The 21,635-nt window shown below is 38.1% G+C and overlaps 1 protein-coding gene across 3 annotated transcripts in view; it reads left to right on the forward strand.

Moving 5' to 3' along the window:
• The window catches only part of FBXW4 (F-box and WD repeat domain containing 4), a 70,882-nt gene that overhangs the window by 48,587 nt on the left and 660 nt on the right, over positions 1-21,635 (forward strand). For 2 of the 3 annotated variants that reach the window (XM_034439924.3, XM_060682807.2), the window contains exons 6-8: positions 3,525-3,590; positions 19,744-19,884; positions 20,301-20,442. In XM_034439924.3, the coding sequence (XP_034295815.1) occupies positions 3,525-3,590; positions 19,744-19,884; positions 20,301-20,442 (349 nt within the window). The remainder of the gene's footprint in view (positions 1-3,524; positions 3,591-19,743; positions 19,885-20,300; positions 20,443-21,635) is intronic. The other variant, XM_034439925.3, reaches the window with a different exon arrangement.

Consider the following 21,635-nt stretch of genomic DNA (forward strand, 5'->3'; position numbering starts at 1 on the left):
AGTTATGCTTTGAGAAAGAACTGGTATAAAATGTTTTACTGATATAAAATTCTATCAATAATAGCCAAAATAGGTAAATCATGAAATATTGGAAGCTCCACAAAAGAAAAGAAGAAACTCACAAGAAGAAATATTCTATCATAATGTGGTGGATATGTAACACCCCCCCCCCCAGAGTATTGGAGAAATATTGACATCACTACTCAGAGAATTTTAGGAATCAAATTGGAAATGAAACCTCTTTTTACAAATAAATTAGGCATTAATCATGAATGAGAGCCTGTTTGATGTAGTGATTAAGGCATTAGGCTAGAAACCTGGATGCAGTGAGTTCTAGTTGTTTGATGTTTTTTACTTCTGGCTGTTCACCGCCCTGAGTCCTTCGGAAGAAGGGCAGTATATAAATTTAAATATTAAATTAAATTAAATTAGTGCTGCCACAACCACAAGGTAGCTAACTTTGGGTCAATCACTTTTTATCACCCCTAGGAAGTTGGCAACTGGCATGTATTTATGATGGTTGCAATGTCTCGGGGTCATGTGATCACTTTTTGCAACTTTCTGACTAGCAGAGCCAGTGGGGAAGCCAGATAACAACAGTGTTACTAACTTCACAATGTCAGTGATTCACTTAACAACTGTGGTAAGAAAGGTCGTAAAATGGGGCAAAACTCACTTAACAACTTTCTTACTAAGCAACAGAAATTTTGGGCTCAATAATGTTAGAAGACTATCTGTATTATTTTTAGAAGTGTTTTTACCTTTTTCTTTGTTTTGGACATTTATGAACAATAATATAGTGGAGAAGTTGACATTAAAATTTATACTTTTTATATAATAAAAATTTCAGTATATTCTGCATGAAACTTGTACTAATGTTATCAGTAATAATTGTACAATCCCAGTCAAGATCTGTTCATTCATAAATATCTTTTTTGAAAATACATCTTTGTTTTAAATGTTATAAATACTGTACACATTTTTTAAAAATAGAATATAAGAATTATAAGACTAAAAACTTACAATTATACAAGTGTAGTTAATGTACTTCTTAAAAGTCAGAAATGTTATAGTTTTATATTCAGTATATATATATAACTATATATATATATAACTATACATATATATATATATATATATATATATGCAAAAAATTAAAATCTCAGGTGTTTTCCCGCGTCATGTTAAATAAGTTAGTTAAAATGTTTAAAATTCTGGTTAAAATCCATCTTAAAATCTTCCAAAAATCCTTACAGAGCACTCTGCAAGGTCCTTTAAAACCTTAGCTAAAATCCTACCAGTACCTTAAAAGTTTTTTCTTTCTAGCAACGTTTCGACAGGCTCACAACCCTGTCATCTTCAGGCTCTTGTTTAGTTTAGAAGCTATGGGTGTGTTGCGGGGTCGGAGCTGTCGCTTTTCTATGTTTGCTGCTGCTGACGTATGCTGGTTAGCCTGTAACACTGTGTCCTGATTGGAGGACAGCAGTTTTTCTTCCTGCTTCCTCATCCTGGCTGTTTGGCTACGTGTTACAGGCCTAGCTTTCTCAGGTTCTCTATTATTATCTGTCTGCTGTAGAGGGGAAAGGATTTTGGTAGGCATCCCAGCACCCTTGACTGTTAGTTGAGATGTCAGCCTGTCTTCTGACTCGATCCTCTCTCTCTCCCTATTGCTAGCCACCCTCTGCAAAGAGGGAAGAATTCTGGCAGGCCTTGCAACACCACTGGTTGCTTGTTGGAATCTCTGCCTCTCTTCTGATGTTAACACTCGAGTTTCTCTCAGTGCAGGTCCCCAAATACTTGATAACCTAGAGGTGTCATCTCTTTTTTGCATATACACACCCGCGAAAACTTAAGAAGATATATATATATATATATATATATATATATATATGTGTGTGTGTGTGTGTGTGTGTGTGTGTGTGTGTGTGTGTTTTTCTTCTAGCCAGGTTTTCCCTACGTAGCCAAGGTTTTTTTGCTTTCTGCTTTCACCACACATCCACACAGAAAGCAGACTCAAACCCACACTGATAATGAGCCACGACCAAGGACCAGAAGCCAGACTGCAGCTGCATCATTAGCCACTTTAAACCCCTCCAATCCATACATGAAGCAGACTGACACCCACCATGAAGAGCTCGCACAGCCACAAACACGAAGCCAAACAACAACGCAGCTCACCAGCTCAAATCCCCCTGCAACTCAGACTAAGCTGAGCACAACCAAGCCCCCACCCAAACAGAACACACCCCCAGCCAATCAGAGCACAACCAACCCCCCATCCAATCAGAGCACAGCCAAGCCCCTAACCAATCAGAACACACCTCCACCCAATCAGAACACAGCCAAGTTCCCACCCAATCAGCTCACACCCCCACTAGCAGTTAAAAGGAAGAGAGCTGCGATCTCACATTGCTCCTGGAAGCACGAAGCCGAGAACACCAGCCTGAAGATGACGAATGAGACTTCGTTGAAACGTCGCCAAGACACTTCCAATTTTACGTGGGAGAAGACCCGAATAATCAAAGACCTACACACACACACACACACACACACACACACACACACACATATATATATATATATATATATATATATATATATATATATATATATATAAAGTTAAATAAAGTTTTCTTAATTGGAAAAGGAAAAAAGACAATTGTATTAATAGATTATATTTAGATAGCTTAAACAAAGTAAAACATTGCATTTAATCTTTCCAATCCAGCTGTATTCCTATATAATTCACCCTACCAGTACCAATTTTGTTTGTCCTACCTACCTATCTATCTATCGCACATTTCCCTCAGAGAAGGACTCTGGCTGGTATACAAACAAAAGGGTTAAAGCATAAAAACTGAATATAAAACATTTAAAATAAAGGCAAGGATTGCTAAAGTTTGATATTAAATATAAATTAAAAGGCAGGGGTAGTGCCTTCAGGGCACTAACCAACCCTATATCTGTGTGCTCCTTTTTTAGCCCCAAGTGGCATGAAAGAGCCAGTTCTTTAGATATTTCTGAAAGGGCAGGAGATTGGGGGTCCTCCTCCCTTCTTGGGGGAGAATGTCCCAAATGGACCAATGTTACAGATATTAGGATGATTCATCTTGAAATAGTTTGCTGACAGATGCTTTCCTTGTTTTAGGAAATGGATACCATATGATCATTATGGCACAGTTATGATTTTGCCTATATTACTGTTTTGTGTGTCAGAATTGGTATCAACAATTTCCCATATTTCATATTCCAGTTCTCCCTAATCTGCTATCCTCCAGTGATATTGGACTTTAATTCAATAAACTCAGCTAGCATGAAGGATTATACAAATTGGAGATGGTTGTCCTACTTAAATGTCTTGACATGGACTTCTTGAGATTTGTACTATTCTTTCTTTGTTAAATTGTCAGGCATGGAAACTCTTATGCATTGCAATTCACAAGTCTTTGGCATATTCATTTACTTATAGCACAGATATTTAATAGCAATATAAATCTAATATGTCTTGTTTTCTTCTTTAATAGTTCATTTGTGACTGGAACAGCATGCTGTGGACATAATTCACCTTTGAGAGTCTGGGACTTAGGGAGGTAAGAATGGCATGAATAGGAACTTTAGTTCTTCTAAATAGGAGCCCTGATGACGCAGTGGTTAAAATGCAGTATTGCAAGCAAACTCTGCCCACAGCCTGGAGCTTGATCCTGTGGAGGCTCAAGATTAACTCAGCCTTCCATCCATCCTAATATAAAATACTAACATTTTCTATGCTTTGTGTCTCATTTCCTTAGTTATTGGCAAAGTGAGTCTGCAGGGTCTTCTTTTGTCTATTCTGCTATTTTGCTAATAGTTGGCTTGTCTTTCATTTCTTTTCTGTCAAACAATTAAATTATTAGTATAGATTTAATAGCCAATAATCCATTTTATTGGCATTATTGAATCTACATATATCAAGAAGTGATTAAATTTAGTTATTGCTATAATATTTGGTAACTTATTGTGGATTTTTTTGCCATTTAAATATAAGGAATAAATACATGACATGCTTTGAGATTTCTCACTCCCTGAGACATAAGTGCAACGATTCACAGAAAAATGTTTTTGCAGAGCAGAATACTTATAAAATTAATTGATTAAAATTCTGTGCTACAGAATAATATTATTTACATTTAAGAAGGCTTAATCTAAATATTGCATTTAGACTATGGGAAGATGATGTTCAGTTTAATTCATATATCCAGTCTCCTTGCCCATGAACTTTTTCTGGGTTACTCCACATAGAAATAACAACTCTTACCACGCAAATAGGGAGTGGCTGTGTCACCTTTTCTGCCTTTCCCAAGGAAGCTTCCACCGATAATAAAGCTATGTAGAAAATAGGATTAAGGTAATGAACAGGCAGGATGGAGTTTGATCTTTCAATAAGGCGAAAGCCTGACTGACAGGCAAAGCTAAAGCCTGGGAGACTAGCCAATGAGATTCTTCTTACAGTGGGTGCAAATTCATGGATCCCTCCCTTTTCAGTTGTTGTAGTGGAATGCAGTATACCACTGGGCAGCCCCTCTTGGGCCTCTCAAATGGGGAGGAGTGGACATTGCATAATTTAGATATAATCTATAGTTGGTCAAGCATTCTCACATGAGGAATGGTTGCTGGTGAAAACTGGCCCTTTACACAGAAAAAGGATCAAATAGATGTGTCTATAGCTCTCTATGCAATCCTTTTGTGCTTTTTTATTTGTTACTACATTACCTTTTTTTAAAACAAGGGCTATTTTTATTTGTGGATGTTTCTTTGGAGAGGTCCATTGACTTTACGTTATAAAACTATGTCCATCTCTATTGTTATGAATAGCTTCAAGCATTCAAAATAATGCAACATTCACGACATTATTGTGTGGTATGATTTAGAGCATTGAATATTATTTCTTTAGAACAGTTCTGCACCTGAGAAATAGTACCACCTCATTTTTCATCTATTCAAAAAGAATGTGGATTTTTAGATTTTTTAAAAAATCCCATCTTTATTACTTTATAAGTAATTCAAGATGGCAACATACCTTCTATCTCCTCCTCCTGTTTTCTCCACAAGAAGAACCCTGTGAGGCAGGTTGGGCTGAGAGAGTGACTAGCCCAAAGTCATCCAGCCAGCATTCATGCCTAAGGAAGGAGTAGAACTCCAGAGTCTCCTGGTTTCTAGGCCACTATATCACTACATCAAATTGGTTCAATTTGTCAGTATGCTATCAGATTTTTTTTATTTTTCTCCTATTTCTGTAACTCTCATCGATGCCTTACTTGTTTCTCCTTGATATATGCCAGATACGGATGTATGTATTTTTCACATTTTTATACCAACCTCTTATTAAACATATTGTAGTGTTCCAAAATACCATCAATAACAATAAAATCCATTCATATCCTTCTCACAAAATCTGTATAAAATTCATTAATTCATAAAACTTACTTGCCCCAAGTTAACAATTCAATCAAAAAACAAATCAATGGATCATAAAATAAATCGATACAGAGTACTCATTCACAGCACAAAGACCAGTCTTGGATTATCATATTTTAGACACATTATGAGAAAGCCTAGTTCTCTGTAGAAGTCTGTAATATTAGGAAAGATGGAAGAAAAAAGAGGAAGACCAGCAGCAAGGAGGATGGACTCAGTTACTATGGCATTACTGAACGGATCAGGTAAAGGATCAGATGGAGGATTTGATTGTAAAATTGACTGAATTTGCAGAAATTGTGAAGCTGACAAGTTTGGTCAGAGAAAAAGTGATACTTTTCTGAAAGACTGAAAATCTTATATGGACTTTTTATTGAAAGAAGAAGAAATTGAATTGATAATTTTAGGATTTGCAGATTAAGAAGAAGTTGCGGAAAATTTAAAATGATGCTTGATAGAGGGGTAGAAGGCACAGTTGTGTTTTACTCTTTCTTTCTTTTTCTTTCTTTTTCTTTTTCTTTCTAGTTCTTATTTTATATTTTTATTTTTATTGTTCTGTATATTTTTACATTGAAAAAATTAAATATAAAGGATCAGACTGGAGACAGAGTGTCCTGGAGAATATCTTATCTGTGTGGTAGCTGAAAGCCAGCATCAACTAGATGGCACATAATCATTGTTAATGGCTAGATATCAAATGTGTTTTAAATGTATAGTTTTCATTCCCTTACAAAGTTTCAGAAATATAAGGCCCTGATATGTGTCAAAGGACAGTGTTTTCTAGAATAAGGATTACCATTGAGAAAACCAGCATCCTAGTATACATATCTCTTATAGGGGCAAAATCTTGGGTCACTTTCTCTGAATGTTCATATAGGATGGGCAGAATTATATAGCATAAGATGGACTCTGAGGTACTCTTCAGCTGCACCATATAAGTCATCTTCAAACACAGCTCCATTAAGAGTGCATGATAATAATTTAGTTGCATGGTAATAAGGGCATAAGCTATCATGCTCAAATAATAGCAAAGGCTTCCTTGGCTGCAACTTTCAATTCCTATTTAAGCAAGAGCCACAGGTCCCAAGTGAAGGACATCTACTTTCAGGGGAGTAGGAGCTCACCTAGAGCAACCACCAGAAATACTCTTCCCAGAAAAGTGAGATGATTATTGACAACTATCATTGTCATGCTGCTAGGGCTTAGTCTTATTTCTTTTCCCCGTCCCTTACAACCACTGATATCTTCCAAGACTTCCACAATATTTTGGGCCCAACAGCAAACAAATGATACCTCATCCCAATTCTACTTCCAAAATCTGCTTAAGTTGATTTGACAACATATTCTCAAAACCTTCCTCTAAAAAGGAAGAGTTAAAACTTGTCTAATTCAGTTGAAAGCCTCTTTAGAAAAGGGCTAATGCCATCTTTTTCAAGGTAGGTGGTATTGGGTCATCTCTTAGAGGAGTGTTAATTACATCACAATTGCCTAAAAGGAGAGAGACAGCATGGGTCTGGTCACCAAGTGGCAGTGCTCATACTGCAGAACTCCTATCCACTTTGTTAGATTTTTTTTCTCTATCCACTCAAAAGAATCCCATGTAAGAATGCAGGATACTGCTCCTCTTATCTACTCAAATGATACTGGGAATGGAATAAATACAAGCAACTTTGCCAGCAGAGAAGCCTGCAAATATGTTCAGTTGGTCTGCAGAAGCAGTACCCTCTTTGTCCCTTCCTAAGAGTGTCTGAGTTATTTTGAACAGGGCAGCTGGGTGAGAATCTGAAGACTAAATAAGAGTGAAGAAATATATTACTTTGACAGTTTGAACATGGGCTTTGCAAATCCAACGATCTCACAGTCAGAAACTGAGAAGAGGCTTCACAGGAGCAATCTTGTTCAATACTCTTATCCTCTCCTTTTTTCAGAGATTGACCAATGTGACATGGAGCAGCCTACCAGAAAATCCCCAAGTCCTTTCAGAAAATCCTCAGACTCCATCGAGTGTCTGGAATAAACCATCCTAATTGCTTCATCACCCTTACTGTCCTCAGCCTGACCAGAAAGTGCTCTGACCATTGGCAAAAATGAGACATTGCAATTTTTCATGTTCAGATTATATCAACCACATCAAGCATATATCCACCAACATAATTTGGGGTAGAATGACTTAGAACAAGCTTCTGGTTGTCCTTTGTTGTCCTGAATTTCAATGTCAAATGCATTGCTCAAAGTATATATGTTGTAGTCTCTTAATACCAGTAATCTCAGGGATTTGAACATCGCTTGTGAAATGTTGCTGTTGGGCAATGGCCCAGGTGGCAAAGCAATCCAACTTTACCCGTATAGCCCAGGTTCACATACAGGCACTCACACCCGTTAAAAGTTAGTATTGCTAATCACTGCTGAATCTGCCTAATGATCACAACTATCCCTTGTGGTTTCTACAGAAACTTTAGAAACTGAAAAACTCAAAAGGACAAGCTGAAAATGACCAAATGAACTATGGATCTGTGTGCTGCTAAATAGGTGTAAACACTTGAATATATGTGCTTTCTTCTTTAAACATCTGTGGCAGTAAAACTGGCTGCTAGTGAATGTTAAGCCAGGAGAAATGTTCATCTGATCAAGGAGCTTCATACTCTAATATATACTCTGATATCATAGCTCAGTGTCAGGGCTGAGTGCAATGCTTAAATGAAGTATGCTTCAGAGCATGTGTGGTTAATCAAAGAGCACCTGTTGGCAACTTCTGAAAGCAGCTGCATCTCTTCTTGGATTGCACAGCTGCCCTTACAAGCTGAAGCATGATTCTGGGAAAAGAGGTGTTTGGTTTTAAGGAATAGTGAATGAGTATTGTGTTTGTGGCCATGCACACTTCAAAGCACCTTTCTTTTTCCAGATTTGAAATACTACACATCATATTTAAATATATTAACAAAAATGACATATTTGAAAGAACATTTGTTCTCTTTCCCATTCCTATAAATGCTCTTTTGAAAAAAATAGTTGTGACTGCTTTTTTTCTTTTTTCTTTAAAAAAAGGAACCCTATAATTTTTACATTTCAATTCTCAATTTCCTTAATGCACTGAAACTGGCTTCATGCCATCTCTGACAGCAAACCAACGCCTTTGCATTGCCCTATTTCTTAACCCTTTCTAGCAACAGATGTTGAAATGTTGTATCCCTTTTATCTGTCCCCCTTTAACGTCTTCCTGTAATTAATTTCTCTTGTTAGCTGTGCAAAATGGGCTGGCCTGCTACCTACTCCACCTTTTGAATCATTGTGACTGAGCACATATGGATGCTTTTGGCTTGTTTGGAAAGGTTTACCCCACCCACTACCCCCAGGTAATAGCAGTGGGCAGAAGGATAAAGATTTCATTTTTTTTTCTTTCTTTTTCCCAATGGACCGGAAAAAAAAAGGAAATGGAATGAAGGAGAGCCTGCACGAAGAGAAAGACACAAATCTTTACCTTTCGGGCTCTTGGACTTATTCTTTTTCATCCTTTTGGTGCTTTTTCTTCCCATCTTCAGATAGGAATTATTGAAGTAGCTAGTATGGTACATTTAGTTTAAATACATTTAGTATGTATTTGTATGTGAAGAAACAGTCTTGACTTATAACTGATAGCAAACACTAACCCCCCTCCCCCCAAAAAAGTACTTATAAAGTTCTGACAGCCACTGCCTTCCCCTCAGAGTGACATGATCACATTTCGGGCCCTTGGCAGCCAACCTGCATTTTCAGCCATTTGCAATGTCCCATACTCACATAGCCCAATTTACAATGTATTTGCTGAAAACCAGTGTTTATTTCCGGTTTTTGGCAAAAACATTCCACAGCAAACAATAATGGGTTTGCTTAATGATCCCGGCACTTGCCTAATAGCCTCAGATTTGCTCAACAACCACCACACACATGGTTGTAAAATAGGTGGGTTGCTTGGGTGACTCGCTTTACAACTGTCACAATTAGGATCTTAATGGGCAAGAACCATAACAGTTGTAACTTGAATATTTCCTACAGATGCATATGAATTTGTGCATACTTGCTTGCTGATGCATCTACATGCATGTTAGCCTTAGGGAATTCATACAATGAATTCCAGGCCAGAAATCAGAGACTGTGAGTTTTGGTGCTTTAGTTAACTGGATAATTTTGAGCCACTTACTTTATCCCAACTCTAGGAGGAAGGCAGAGGAAAACCACTTCGAAAAATACTGCCAAGAAAATTGCATGGGTTGGCAGTTGCTAGGAGTCATGACTGACTTCAAGACACATCCAACCCATACAGAGCTAGATCTAAATATTTTCCAATGTTTTAATAAGAAAATTCAACATGTCATACATAAAACTCAAACCGAAGTTGATCTTTTGCATCTCCCTTGTGGAGAAAGGGATAAGGGCCACACACATTTGGAATTTGCATCTTAGTATTGATCAAGATAACTAAATTACCTTTTGTGTACAGTTTTGTGAAAAAATAAATACACCCAGTTGAAATTTTTGACTCTTGTCAATGTTTCAGCATACAGATATGTGATCTTTATAATCAATATTCATTATAACAATATATACTTATTGAAATAAGTAAACTACCTCAAAAATCTAAACTCAAGTGCACCAGGAGCAGATTTCAGCCACTGTTCCAAAGCATCCCATTGCAGCTCACCCATCAGACCTTGTAGCTAGTTGATTGAGCACCACAGTGAGAGTAAGAGCGACTTGAACTTCCTGCCAGCTTCCCTATTGACTTTGCTTGTGGGAAGCTGGCAGGGAGCATGGGAAATCACTCCTGTTCTTCAGTTGACCTTTGCAACTGCCTACCATTTTATTGGGAAGAAGGGAAATAAAGGGAGCCACAGATTAAGGAAAATTGCATTCCCATGTAAGCATAAGATCCACCTCCTTCCAGGGTGGAAGGGGCTGACCCATTGACTGGCAGCATCCCCCAGCCAGCCCTGGCAGCATCTCCCAGCCAGACTTATCTCGCCAAGAGGCATCTGAGTCATCTAATTGTTTACTTGCTGCCCACTTCTGTTAAAGGATTTCAAATTTCAGCCTTGGTTCCAAAGCAGCCAATCACTGCTTCCCTGATGAACCTTTCTGCCAGTCAGTTAAGTGTAGGGGCTACAGGGAAGCGGGATGGGGATATGCCCCTTCCACTTTCCCTTGTGTCACATATCCTATGGATTTCTGGGAAATGTAGTTGGAAGGTGGAATAGTGCTGAAGCAGCCATAACTTCCTCAAATTTCATTCTCACTTGAGTCATGGATCCCAGCATTATGTAAGTTAGTCTGTTTGAGTTATTTGATTCAGTAATTGTTACCCTACACCCAGTGATGGCAAAATGTTTGGGCTCAGTGCATCAAAATTTAATTTGAAAATTCCTAACTTGACTGTTACTAGTATGTCTCTTTCATTCACACATATACCCTGAACAAAAGAGAAGCATTTGTACCTCACTCCCAATCCTTAAATGGAATTTCATTAATTTCTGTGAAACATGTTTTCAAGTAAACATCTACTACCATCACAGCTTTAATATGTCCTGGGGAGACTTGAACTTTCTTTTTCTTAGCTGCTCTTTGTAGCATGGAGAATTCTTTTTCTACAGATAAAGAACTAGAATGCCCTTGAGTTTTCCTTGAATTAATGACTTTTGACCTTCTCCATTGTTTTTTTTGGCTCCCATTCCCTTGCTTACAGAGCATTTCTGTGACACCCTAAATAAATTATCTTCCACTATATATGAGAAGAGGTTCTTTGGTTTTGAGCAGATTCATGTTTATAAAACATTTTTGCTATTTCTTTAGATAATAAGGAAATAAACAAATCAAAAAGAGCAACTAAATATGGTACAGGAACATAATACTTTGTTCCTGGGTCTGTCTTTCTTTCTTTCTTTCTTTCTTTCTTTCTTTCTTTCTTTCTTTCTTTCTTTCTTTCTTTCTTTCTTTCTCTCTCTCTCTCTCTCTCTCTCTCTCTCTCTCTCTCTCTCTCTCTCTCTCTCTCTCTCTCTCTCTCTGACCTCCAAAGTGCTGACTGTTCAAAAAGAAGCTATACAGTGGTTTATTCTCACACAACTCCCTACCAATTCTCCATACTACGCTCTCCCCATTTGAGAGAATTCCCCCACCTTCAAGACATTCTTCACATTCTTTTCAGAGAAAAAGGGTTAAACGTCTGAATTTGGGGGTCACCATGTTATACAAATTGCAATCTAATAGTTTTTACAAGAACACACGTGTGCGTAAAAAAAGGACCTTGGGTAAGAAAGGCAAGGAGACAGACAGTTTGCTTTGTCCTTTCTGTCTTGAATGTTTCTTGCCATTGTCATATTGCCGTGTCTTTCTTCTCCCTTTGCTTCTGGGAGGGAGAGAATTGGTTTGATAGTTAAATTGGCCTGTAAAGCAGAAGGACTTAGTGCCATTTCTGTTTGTTTTCCCAAATAAAAGCCCCAGAGGGGTCTCTTTTGCATCATTTTGGCTTTATGTGAGGAAACTGCCTTTTTCCCATCACTAGCTTGTCAGTTTATCCTCTGAACTTAACCTTACGACAACTAGGACAACAAAAATGTCCAGGGTCTCAGAGCCAGGAAAGGTAAAGAAATTGTATCTCTTTATTGGATCCTTTAAAGTGTGTGTGGGCTAATTCAGAGTCACCAGAAGAAAAGAGGGCAAAAGCTTTATCTCCATCAGTGCAGCTATCATTACGATCCTAGCCAAACTAAAGACATGTATGCCTCCAGCTGGCAAAAGGAAGCATTATAAATTAGGTGCTGTCTAGAGTTAACATTTTTTCAGACAAGAGAAAACTACAGTAGTTATTGTGCCCCAGATTGCTTTTTATGTTTATTCTTTTATAAACAGTCTTGGAATACTTGTTAATTTATTAATAAACTTTTAGCTAGGAGTTCATCAAAGGAATAGATTGCTTTTTCTTCTGATTTATTGTTTCTCATGAATGTCTTGTACAACAATAAAATTTATTAGAAATAGGCATTGCAAATAAAAGCAAACAAAAATGACTTTTTCCCATTGTTGACATGTGCCAGGAGAGATTTTAAAAAATGGCACAACCTGGCCATATATAAATTGTTTTATTTATTTATATACACACATAGACATATGCTCCTGGAACGTGATAGATCGTGCCTCCTGTTCACTGTTGTATTTGCTGGAGAAAATATAGTGTTTTCTATATTTCATGTACTTTAACTCAATGGTTCCTGCTCTCTTTAACTATACTTTCAATTTTTCTTCTTTCAGTAGAGGAACAGGAATCATTACTAAAAAGTAAATGTCCAATTAGAATTACAGAAACTAAAAATTAAAATTAAATTATAAATAAATAATAAAATTTTAAAAAATTATAGATTATTTATATTATTGCATATGAATGAACTATATGATTACATGATTGAAAATATTTAAGATATGCGTTTTGGGTATGACCACACAGAATTAGTTTGGTGGAATTCTTACTCTAGTGCTTTATTCTTTAGGAAACTTGAGTGAAAAATAATTGTAGGAAACGTGATGCTGTCTTAGTGTTCATATAAGACAGGTTTTTGTTTCAAAACTTATTTTTAATTTTTGATATGTTGTAAAAGACATACATTGCTAATGTTGACTTATTTATATCAAAATTACTATTCTTAGGTATTCACACAATAGTGAATTTAAATCAAAACCGTATCATTGGGGTATTAGTACATCCTGATAAAAATAAAGAACAGGACAAAAAAACCCCCACTTTTATATGTTCAAAGAAGCATATTTGTTTTCAAATCAAAAAAAATGGAAAGGAAGAAAATGCAGGTGACTCTCCAAAAGCTTAGAAAGGAGAAAAGGATATTCTTTCATGTTTGCAAAATTATAATATTCATTTGCTCATCAAGAATAAATAAAAACTCTACAAAGTGTATAGACATTTCACAAATAACCCATTGCTATTTTACTTAACTAACCACTGTAGACTATCTAGAGATGTGGAATTTAAAAGTAATTGTATTAAAATAGATTTTTGTCTGTGAAAATACATGTCTGTCTGAATGATTGTCAAATACTATAACACACACTATTAATGTCTCAGAAAATGACTTGAGCTCACCTTTAATATGGTGAATATGGGTAATGATGAAGTACCTATATTCAACAACAAAGATAAGAAATCTAGTAACAAAGCTTTTACCAACTCATTAGATTCTGTTCTGGTTGTGAATAGTATGCAATTTTTTTTCAGTTAGCGAAATTTGCAGTTTAAGCACCATTTCAAGATGAATACTGTTGTGGCAAATTAGAACAAACTGATTCCTCCTCCATATGACTGTGTATTCAGCACTCCAGCTATTGAGCAGGCAATCTTTTGACTTTGTTAAGATGATAACTGCTACTTGAAAAGAACTTGGGTGGTAGTGATAGATACAAGAACTTCTTATCAACTGAAAAGAGACATTATTGGTAGGAATTCAAGTATTTTTGTAGTATTTATGAACAAAAAAAATACTTTAGATTGTAGTGTAGATTTAAGATAATTTAAGAACCTTCTCTTCCATAGACTACTCAGATGATGTTCAACTAATATAGGATGAAGTGGGATTATGATTTACCTCTCTGTGATCTATAGAACTGAAGGGGATGATTGTTTGTGCCAGCTGACCCACATGAGCACTTTATAAGTACTTATTTGAGTGGTTAAATCAATTTGTCAACTGGATCTTATTCCCAAGGTTTACTTTTGCCACAGAATACCATAATAGCTCAAAAGACAAATGAACAAGTGTCCAAAAATAATACTTTGAAGAATTGTTAGATGGAAGAAATGACAAGCTGCTTTCTCTCTTTCATCCATCCCACAATATCCAGAGCAATAACCTCTCCAGTTCTCTTTAATTCCCACTTTTTTGCTGACTTAATTTTGCAAAGAAACCTCTTGGGGCTGAATCCTACCTTGTAACTATGCAATACATAGATCTGCAGCGCATTCTGGTTTTATTTTTTTCTGTGGCTCTATTGCATACAATTAAGATTTTGGTCTGCTTATTTTATCTCTGCCCTAGTACATTTTACATATATTTGAGGAAAGGGGCTTCATCTTAATAACAGTTTATGATACAATAATCCTGTTCCTGGAAAGATTATTGCATTTGCAGATACTATAGCTAATTTTTCTGAAATAATTTTATACATAAATGAGAGAACTCAGGGTTAACTCTTAGGAAAATAGAAGATCCACAAATGCAAAAATGGGGGTTGCTTCAACTGAGGAACAGTGCCAACTGAAATTAAAATATGCAAAAGGATGCCTGTTGCCCTCCTGAGATGAACTGTAGTTCTCATCATCCTTAACTATAAGTGCAATTGGCTAAGGCTAATGGGTTTAGGAACCCAACATATAGAGGGTCACATGTTCCTCATACTGGACAAAGAGGCATCTGTCTGCTTTATGAGCAATCATGTACATGGCATTTTGGATTTTTTTTTTAACAAAGTGACACCCCCACCCCCCAACTCTCCCGATTTTGGAACTGGAATGTGGAAAACATATCTGATAACTTTCACTACCACATTTCCCATCTGATTTCCCACTTGGTTTATTTAAACAGATAGAAAAATGTTTTCAGTTCATCAAGATGCTTTTGCCGTATACCGTATAGCTGTGCCACCAGGGGCCTGGTGGCGCAGCTGGCTAATAGCCTGTTATTAACATTCAGCTGCCTGCAATTACTGCAAGTTCGAATCTCACCAGGCTCAAGGTTGACTTCCATCCTTTCTAAGGTAGGTAAATTGAGGACCCAGTTTGTGGGGGCAATAAGCTGACTTTGTATAAATATACAAAAGGATGAAGGCTATTGCTTAACGCATTGTAAGCCGCCCTGAGTCTCTGGCGAAGGGCGGCATATAAATCAAATTAAAAAGAACGAAAGAAGAAGCACCCTATTAGTTGTTCCCCGTTTTAAGGGAATAAAGGAACTAAGACAGCATTTCTAGCACTAGGCAGAGGAAGGAATCCAGGCTGCACTAAGATAGATGGCTCTGTGGTCACCATTACTGGGCCCGGTGCCTAGGGTTCCTATCATGCCTGTTTTCTAGTTTCTAACCCGATTGTAAATTTTTCTTCTTCAGATCCTCTTTTTTCTAAAACGATGAGAATTCTACTTCTTACTTTCTTTCTGAATTATAGATGCTTTTACTTCTTGACATAGGTTTGTAAAGCAAACTGGCTATACTTCTTCCCTCCAAGAGTTAATATTTTAACAGCTTGTCCAGCGATTCCTGCTTGAGAAATACAAAGTAATAACACAGCACCCCTGGATTCAGGTTTCAGAATGGGGGAGAGAGATGAGGATTAATTCCTATACTTGATGTTAAAGCTTGTCCGAGAGGTTTGCTTTGTGGGGAGCATTGCTAGGGCCGACTGGTCTTGCTAAATGGTTGCTAAGGCCCTGGCATTGAGGTCCAATGGAGTGGCCCACAGTCACGGTCACGGAGGGAATTACACAGCCACAAAGAAATTGTTATTCTCTGTAATCTGCTCTTTGGAGAGTGACTGGGGGAGATGGACTGGTCCCAGCATGCTGTCGGTACTGTGATCACAGAAGCGTGTTGGCTCTAGTGAACGGGTAGGGCTCACCTTCTGATCTGGGGGATACCAGTGCTGCTGGTACTAATCTGCTTTCTCAGCAATTTTGCTCCTCTGACACAACGGTGTTTACTTGTTTGAACATCTCCTGGGACTCTATTTCACCTATTGTGTGGTCTTTATCCCCACCCCCCCACCCCCATGGAGCTTTAGCCCAGATTACAGATGGAATTAGGCCTCTGGCTCGGGTGCCCCAGAAAGACTGATATGGGATCAAGGAGCAGAAAGTAACAAAATAACTGGGGGGGGGAGTCGTTGCTTTAGGGAGTAGAGGCTGTATTGTCCCATGAAGCAAGGGCCAGTGCACTAGTCTGAAAAGGCGTTCAGTGCTTTGTGTCCAATTCTGATTAGACTGTTAGGGAGGAGGAGGAGAAGGGCTGGGAACATGGGAGTCTTTAGTGGCTGAATGAGCTTCATTGGATGCCGTTGTCTGAATGTTAGTGAGAATTGTGGCAGCCTGGCTTTCTCTTGTAAAGGAGATTTGGGGAGGGGGAGGACAGATGGGACATGTTGGTTCTCAATTAGGAACATGCATTAATTAATCAGAGAACCCTGTGCCAGACGGACCTTTTAAGGAACCTACTCAGCTATCCTTATCCCAAATCCCCTGTTCCTTCAATTCATTTGTTTTGCATATTCTTTTGGTCTACCTCAACTTTTTATAGTGTTGCATTTGCCTCGTGGCATGTAAAACCTAAAATGAATCCTATGTCTGATGATGATGATGATGATGATGATAATAATAATAATAATAATAATTTCTAGGGAAGAACTTGAGTGTATGAAGGAAAACACTAGCTAAAGAACTGGCAGCTGTGATTTCACATTGTTGTGATCTGTGATAATAATAACATTAAGATTAAACATTTGAAATAAATCTTCAGGTTCTGCAACTAACACTATGCCTTTTTTCATTGTACAGGTAATCCTTGATTTACAACCATTTGTTCAGTAACCACTTGTAATTACCGCAGTACTGAACAAAGAGATGACTAGTCCCCAAAAGTTCTGGCCATTGCTGTGTCCGTGATCACATGTACAAAATTTGGGCACTTGACAACCAATTCAGATTTACATCCTTTGGTTATGTGACTGCTTACACCAAAGACAGTATACTAAATAGCATATTGCCCCCTAAAAATCTGGGTCCTCATTTTACCCACCCCGGAAGGATGGAAGGCTGAGTCAACCTTGAGCCGGTGAGATTTGATCCGCTGATCTGCTGAACTAGCAGTCAGCTGAAGTAGCTGCAGTACTGCACTCTAACCACTGCGCCACCTCAGCTCTTCCCTGCCCCACTGGCCTTTCTTTGTTTCCACTTACACACCTTTGCTCAGTGCACAAATCTACTGTTCCCTAGACCTCTCTATACTAACAGGTACCTTATGTCCTCCTCCTTTCGCTTTTGTTAGCTCACATACATCCTCCACCTTCCTTCCCGGGCCTGCCTAAACTCACACACACCTGTGCCTTTTTCCTCAGCCTCCCTGTGCTTGCACCACACAACAGCATCTCCTCCCCCATCTCACATGTGGCCTGTGCCATGCCTCCCAGGGCCTCCCCACCTACTTGTAGCACTCCCGCGCTCCTTACCTGAGACTCCCACTGCTTCCCACTTAATGATCCACATACAACAACCAGGACTGACTGGATTGCTATCGCTAAGTAATGTGGTTGTGTGATTGCACTTTACATCGCATTGCTTAGCAATACCAATCTTGGTCCCAATTGCTATTGTAACTCAAGGACTACCTGTAACTCTGCAGAGAAAAAAAGCTCTAAAAAATTCTGCAAACTTGAGCAGTGATTATGGAATTGATTATTTGTGCCAAAATAGCTTTTCAGTGAATTATTAGAAATCCTCAATGATCTTTTCCATTATATACAGCAGGAGGACAATGGAAGGGAATTAATACTATTGATGACTTTGTTCCTTCCAATGTTACCTGCATTATTTCTTGCAACCATTCTAAAATCAATACTCATGCAGGGTTATAAAAAAGAAAAGCTTGCTTAGGTCCCTCAAAATTCAAGTACTATAAGTGTCTGCATAGTTTCCTTAGGAATGTTCAATTTGGGGAATTGGGAGGAAAACAGCAAATACTGGTATTTCTGTTGTCAATATTACATGTAAGAAATAGACTGAAGAAAAAGATTTTCTGAGAATATAGGATATTTAGAGTTAACAGACTATATATCTGACCTTGACCAGAGTGACTATATTTAAAAATGCATGGGAAGGAGAAAAATTTGAAGAAAATAGGCCTCTAAAATAAGATTTCTTTTCAGTTTTAAACTCTTAATATACATATCGTCAGTGACTTCCAGTCATAATATATAGTAAATTTGATTTCTCCTTCTGTTGGTATTGATAGATAAAAGGGGATAGTTGGTTGCATTTATGCCTTGTTCTTAAGACTATTAACACAATAGTGCTGAATCTAGATGTTTCCAGCATGTGTTAGATTTTATGTAGCAAATAAATGTACCTTAAATCTATCAGGGAAATTTTTTAAATGAGTAGTTATTTGTTGAAAATTATTATCCTTAGTAAATATTATTTTCTGTTTCTTTTTTTAAATTTTTATACTGCCCTTCTCCTGGAGGACTCAGGGTGGTGTACAGCCAGAGATAAAACCCACAACAATATAAAAGTTAAAAGACGAATTAAAAATATTAAATAATTTGGCCGAAAAAGCTAAAATAAAGACAACCCATTAAAATAGCATTAGGCCAGCCCTGCTTTGTGAAACAATAGCGTTTTGAGGGCGCGGCGAAAGGTGCGAAGGTCGGGAATCCTATGAATCTCCGGGGGCAGCTCATTCCAGAGGGCAGGTGCCCCCATAGAGAAGGCTCTCTCCCCCTGGGGGTCGCCAGTCGACATTGTTTGACCGACGGCACCCTGAGGAGTCCTTCTCTGTGGGAGTGTACTGGTCGATGGGAGGCTATCGGTGGCAGAAGGCGGTCTCGTAAGTACCTGGGTCCTAAGCCATGGAGCGCTTTAAAGGTGGCGACCAACACCTTGAATCGCACCCGGAAGACCACCGGGAGCCAGTGCAGCTCGCGCAGGAGCGGTGTTACATGGGAGCATCGAGTCGTTCCCATAATCACCATAATGTTCCTGCTGCACAGCATTCCATTCACTCAATAAATGTTCTCCCTAGTCCAGAGGCAGCATATTGGCATGGTTACATGTGGCAGCAGAAAACTTGGAATATAATATAAATATCCAAAAGAATTGTACTTCTCACACACATGGACTATCAGTTACAATAAATAATACTTTCCTTTGATTCTCTATCTACTGTATTTTCTAAATTTAACAAATCAGTGGAACTATATAAATAGTACTTGTGCTTGCTCTTCATAAAGGAGGCTTAAAGCCTGAATAGTGCTAGAAACAGAACTGAGTAATGGCTTTTATAATTTTAAACTGAAAATGAATACTAGTTTAACCTGATATATTTTTTACAACTAGTGATTGATATTTTTTTCCCCCAATCCTCACTTATTTGGCCTTACTCTATTTCTTTATTGGTATTGAAAATCTATGTGAAGATAAAAACCTCGGGTAATAGCCATAGAATATAGTTAGTAAGCACTGGAGTTTAATTTTTGTTTGTTTCTCTCCTCAGTGGGCAGCTGATCACCTGTCTAGGAACAGATTTCCACCGAGGAGCTGGAGTCTTGGATGTTTTCTATGAAACACCTTCAACTTTGCTCTCTTGTGGATATGATACCTACATAAGATACTGGGATTTAAGAACAAGCACCAAGTTAGTTTGGAACCTTGCTTTATTTTATTTTTTTTAAATTGGAAATACTTATTTGATAGCTGTTTCAAGATGACTTGTTAACAGTCCACATTAGTCACAAGAACTTGTTTGTTTGTTTGTTACCTTCAAGTCAAAATAGACCCCTGATACCTGCCTGGGACAAGCCTCTACAGTTTCCTTGACATTTTTGAAAGTATTTTCCGATTGCCCCCTTCCTAGGGATAAGAGAGAATGCCTGGCCTAAAAGTTACCCAACTGCTTTATGATTAATGTGAGTCTGGAATTCAGTCTCCCTGTTTCTAGCCTGATGCCTTAACCACTGCAAACTGGCAGTGACACAAGAACTGACAAACAGTATTTAGTAAAAAATATTCTAACATTATCTCACAGTATTTTGTTTACCATCAATTTCCCAGGGAATGTGTGAAGAAATGGGAAGAACCACATGACAGTGCCCTATATTGCATTAGAAGCAATGGAAATCATATGATTGCAAGTGGCTCCTCTTATTATGGAGTGGTACGTCTGTGGGACAAACGACAAACAAGATGCTTGCAGGTGAGGCATCATCACCATGTTCCCAAAAGTTGATTATGAAGAGAACTGCCTAACAGAGTCTAAGTGGGATAGGGTGTTCTTTTGCTTATCCCTAATGCTTTTCAAATAAACATGATGGATAGAATGGTAGATTTGGGCAGAGAAGATGTGAGTTAAGTATTCACTAGCATGAATAATGAAACCCATGAATGTGGATTTGGATAATAACAAGTAGACCTAACTTGCAAGTGCAGCTGGAATTCCCATTGCTAAACAATGCAGTCATAAAGTGTAATTCCATTGATTAGCAATGGCAATCTCTGCACTGTCAGCTGCCATCATTAACTGAATCCCATGGTCATTAAGTGAGTTAACATCCTACTGGCTTCCCATAACCAAGGCAATGATGAAGTTGGCAAGAAGTTGGAAGTCACAGGTGGCTTGCAAGCAGGCTGTCAGGCAGGCAGGTGAGTCATGGCAAGGATGCACAAGGGTGTGAGGGGTGCAGCAAGGCTTGAGGAGGGCATGTGAGGGTGTGAAGAAGGTGCAGTGAGGCTCAGGGAGAGTGGGGCTGGGGCTGGGGCAGGTCTACAGAGGTGCTTGAGGCAGTAAGCTTAGAGAAGGAGTGCAGCACAAGCCCAAAAGGACTGAAGAAGGGTGCATGGGTAGGAGAAATTTACTCCAGCATCTTGTAACCTTCCATGCCAACTTCCCCACTGATTTTCTAGAGAAGCTAGCAGAGAAGGTTGCAAATGGTGTTCCTATGGTTGCGGGTGCTGTAGCCAATCATGTGAGCCAGTTGTCAGGTGCCCAAATCATGATCACATGACTGCAGGGGTGCTAGGATGGACACAACTCTGAGAACCAGTCATAGCTACAACTGATCAGCACCATCATAAGTTTGAACAGTTGCTGAACAAATAGTATTGTTGAAGACTTCCTAAAACAGTGTATTCTTATTCAATGTAGCACCAGAAATATTAGTAAAGATGTTTATAGTTATGATTGCTATTGCTTTGAGCTAATTTTATTCAGGAAATGGATTACTAATATATGCTGTCTGTTGCCTTAGCCCTGTTTTAATACTTATTTGCAGTAGAAAAGGATTACAAAATTTGCAATAGATGCAGGTTTACAAAATTGAATTGTGAAGATACTACATGATTATCATGTTTGACTCTATTAAAAGTTTAAATAGCTTACCTAGAAGTATT

This window comes from Pantherophis guttatus, chromosome 6 (genome assembly GCF_059756535.1).
Source record: "Pantherophis guttatus breed Tessera chromosome 6, ASM5975653v1, whole genome shotgun sequence".
NCBI classification, from domain to species: Eukaryota; Metazoa; Chordata; class Lepidosauria; order Squamata; family Colubridae; genus Pantherophis; species Pantherophis guttatus.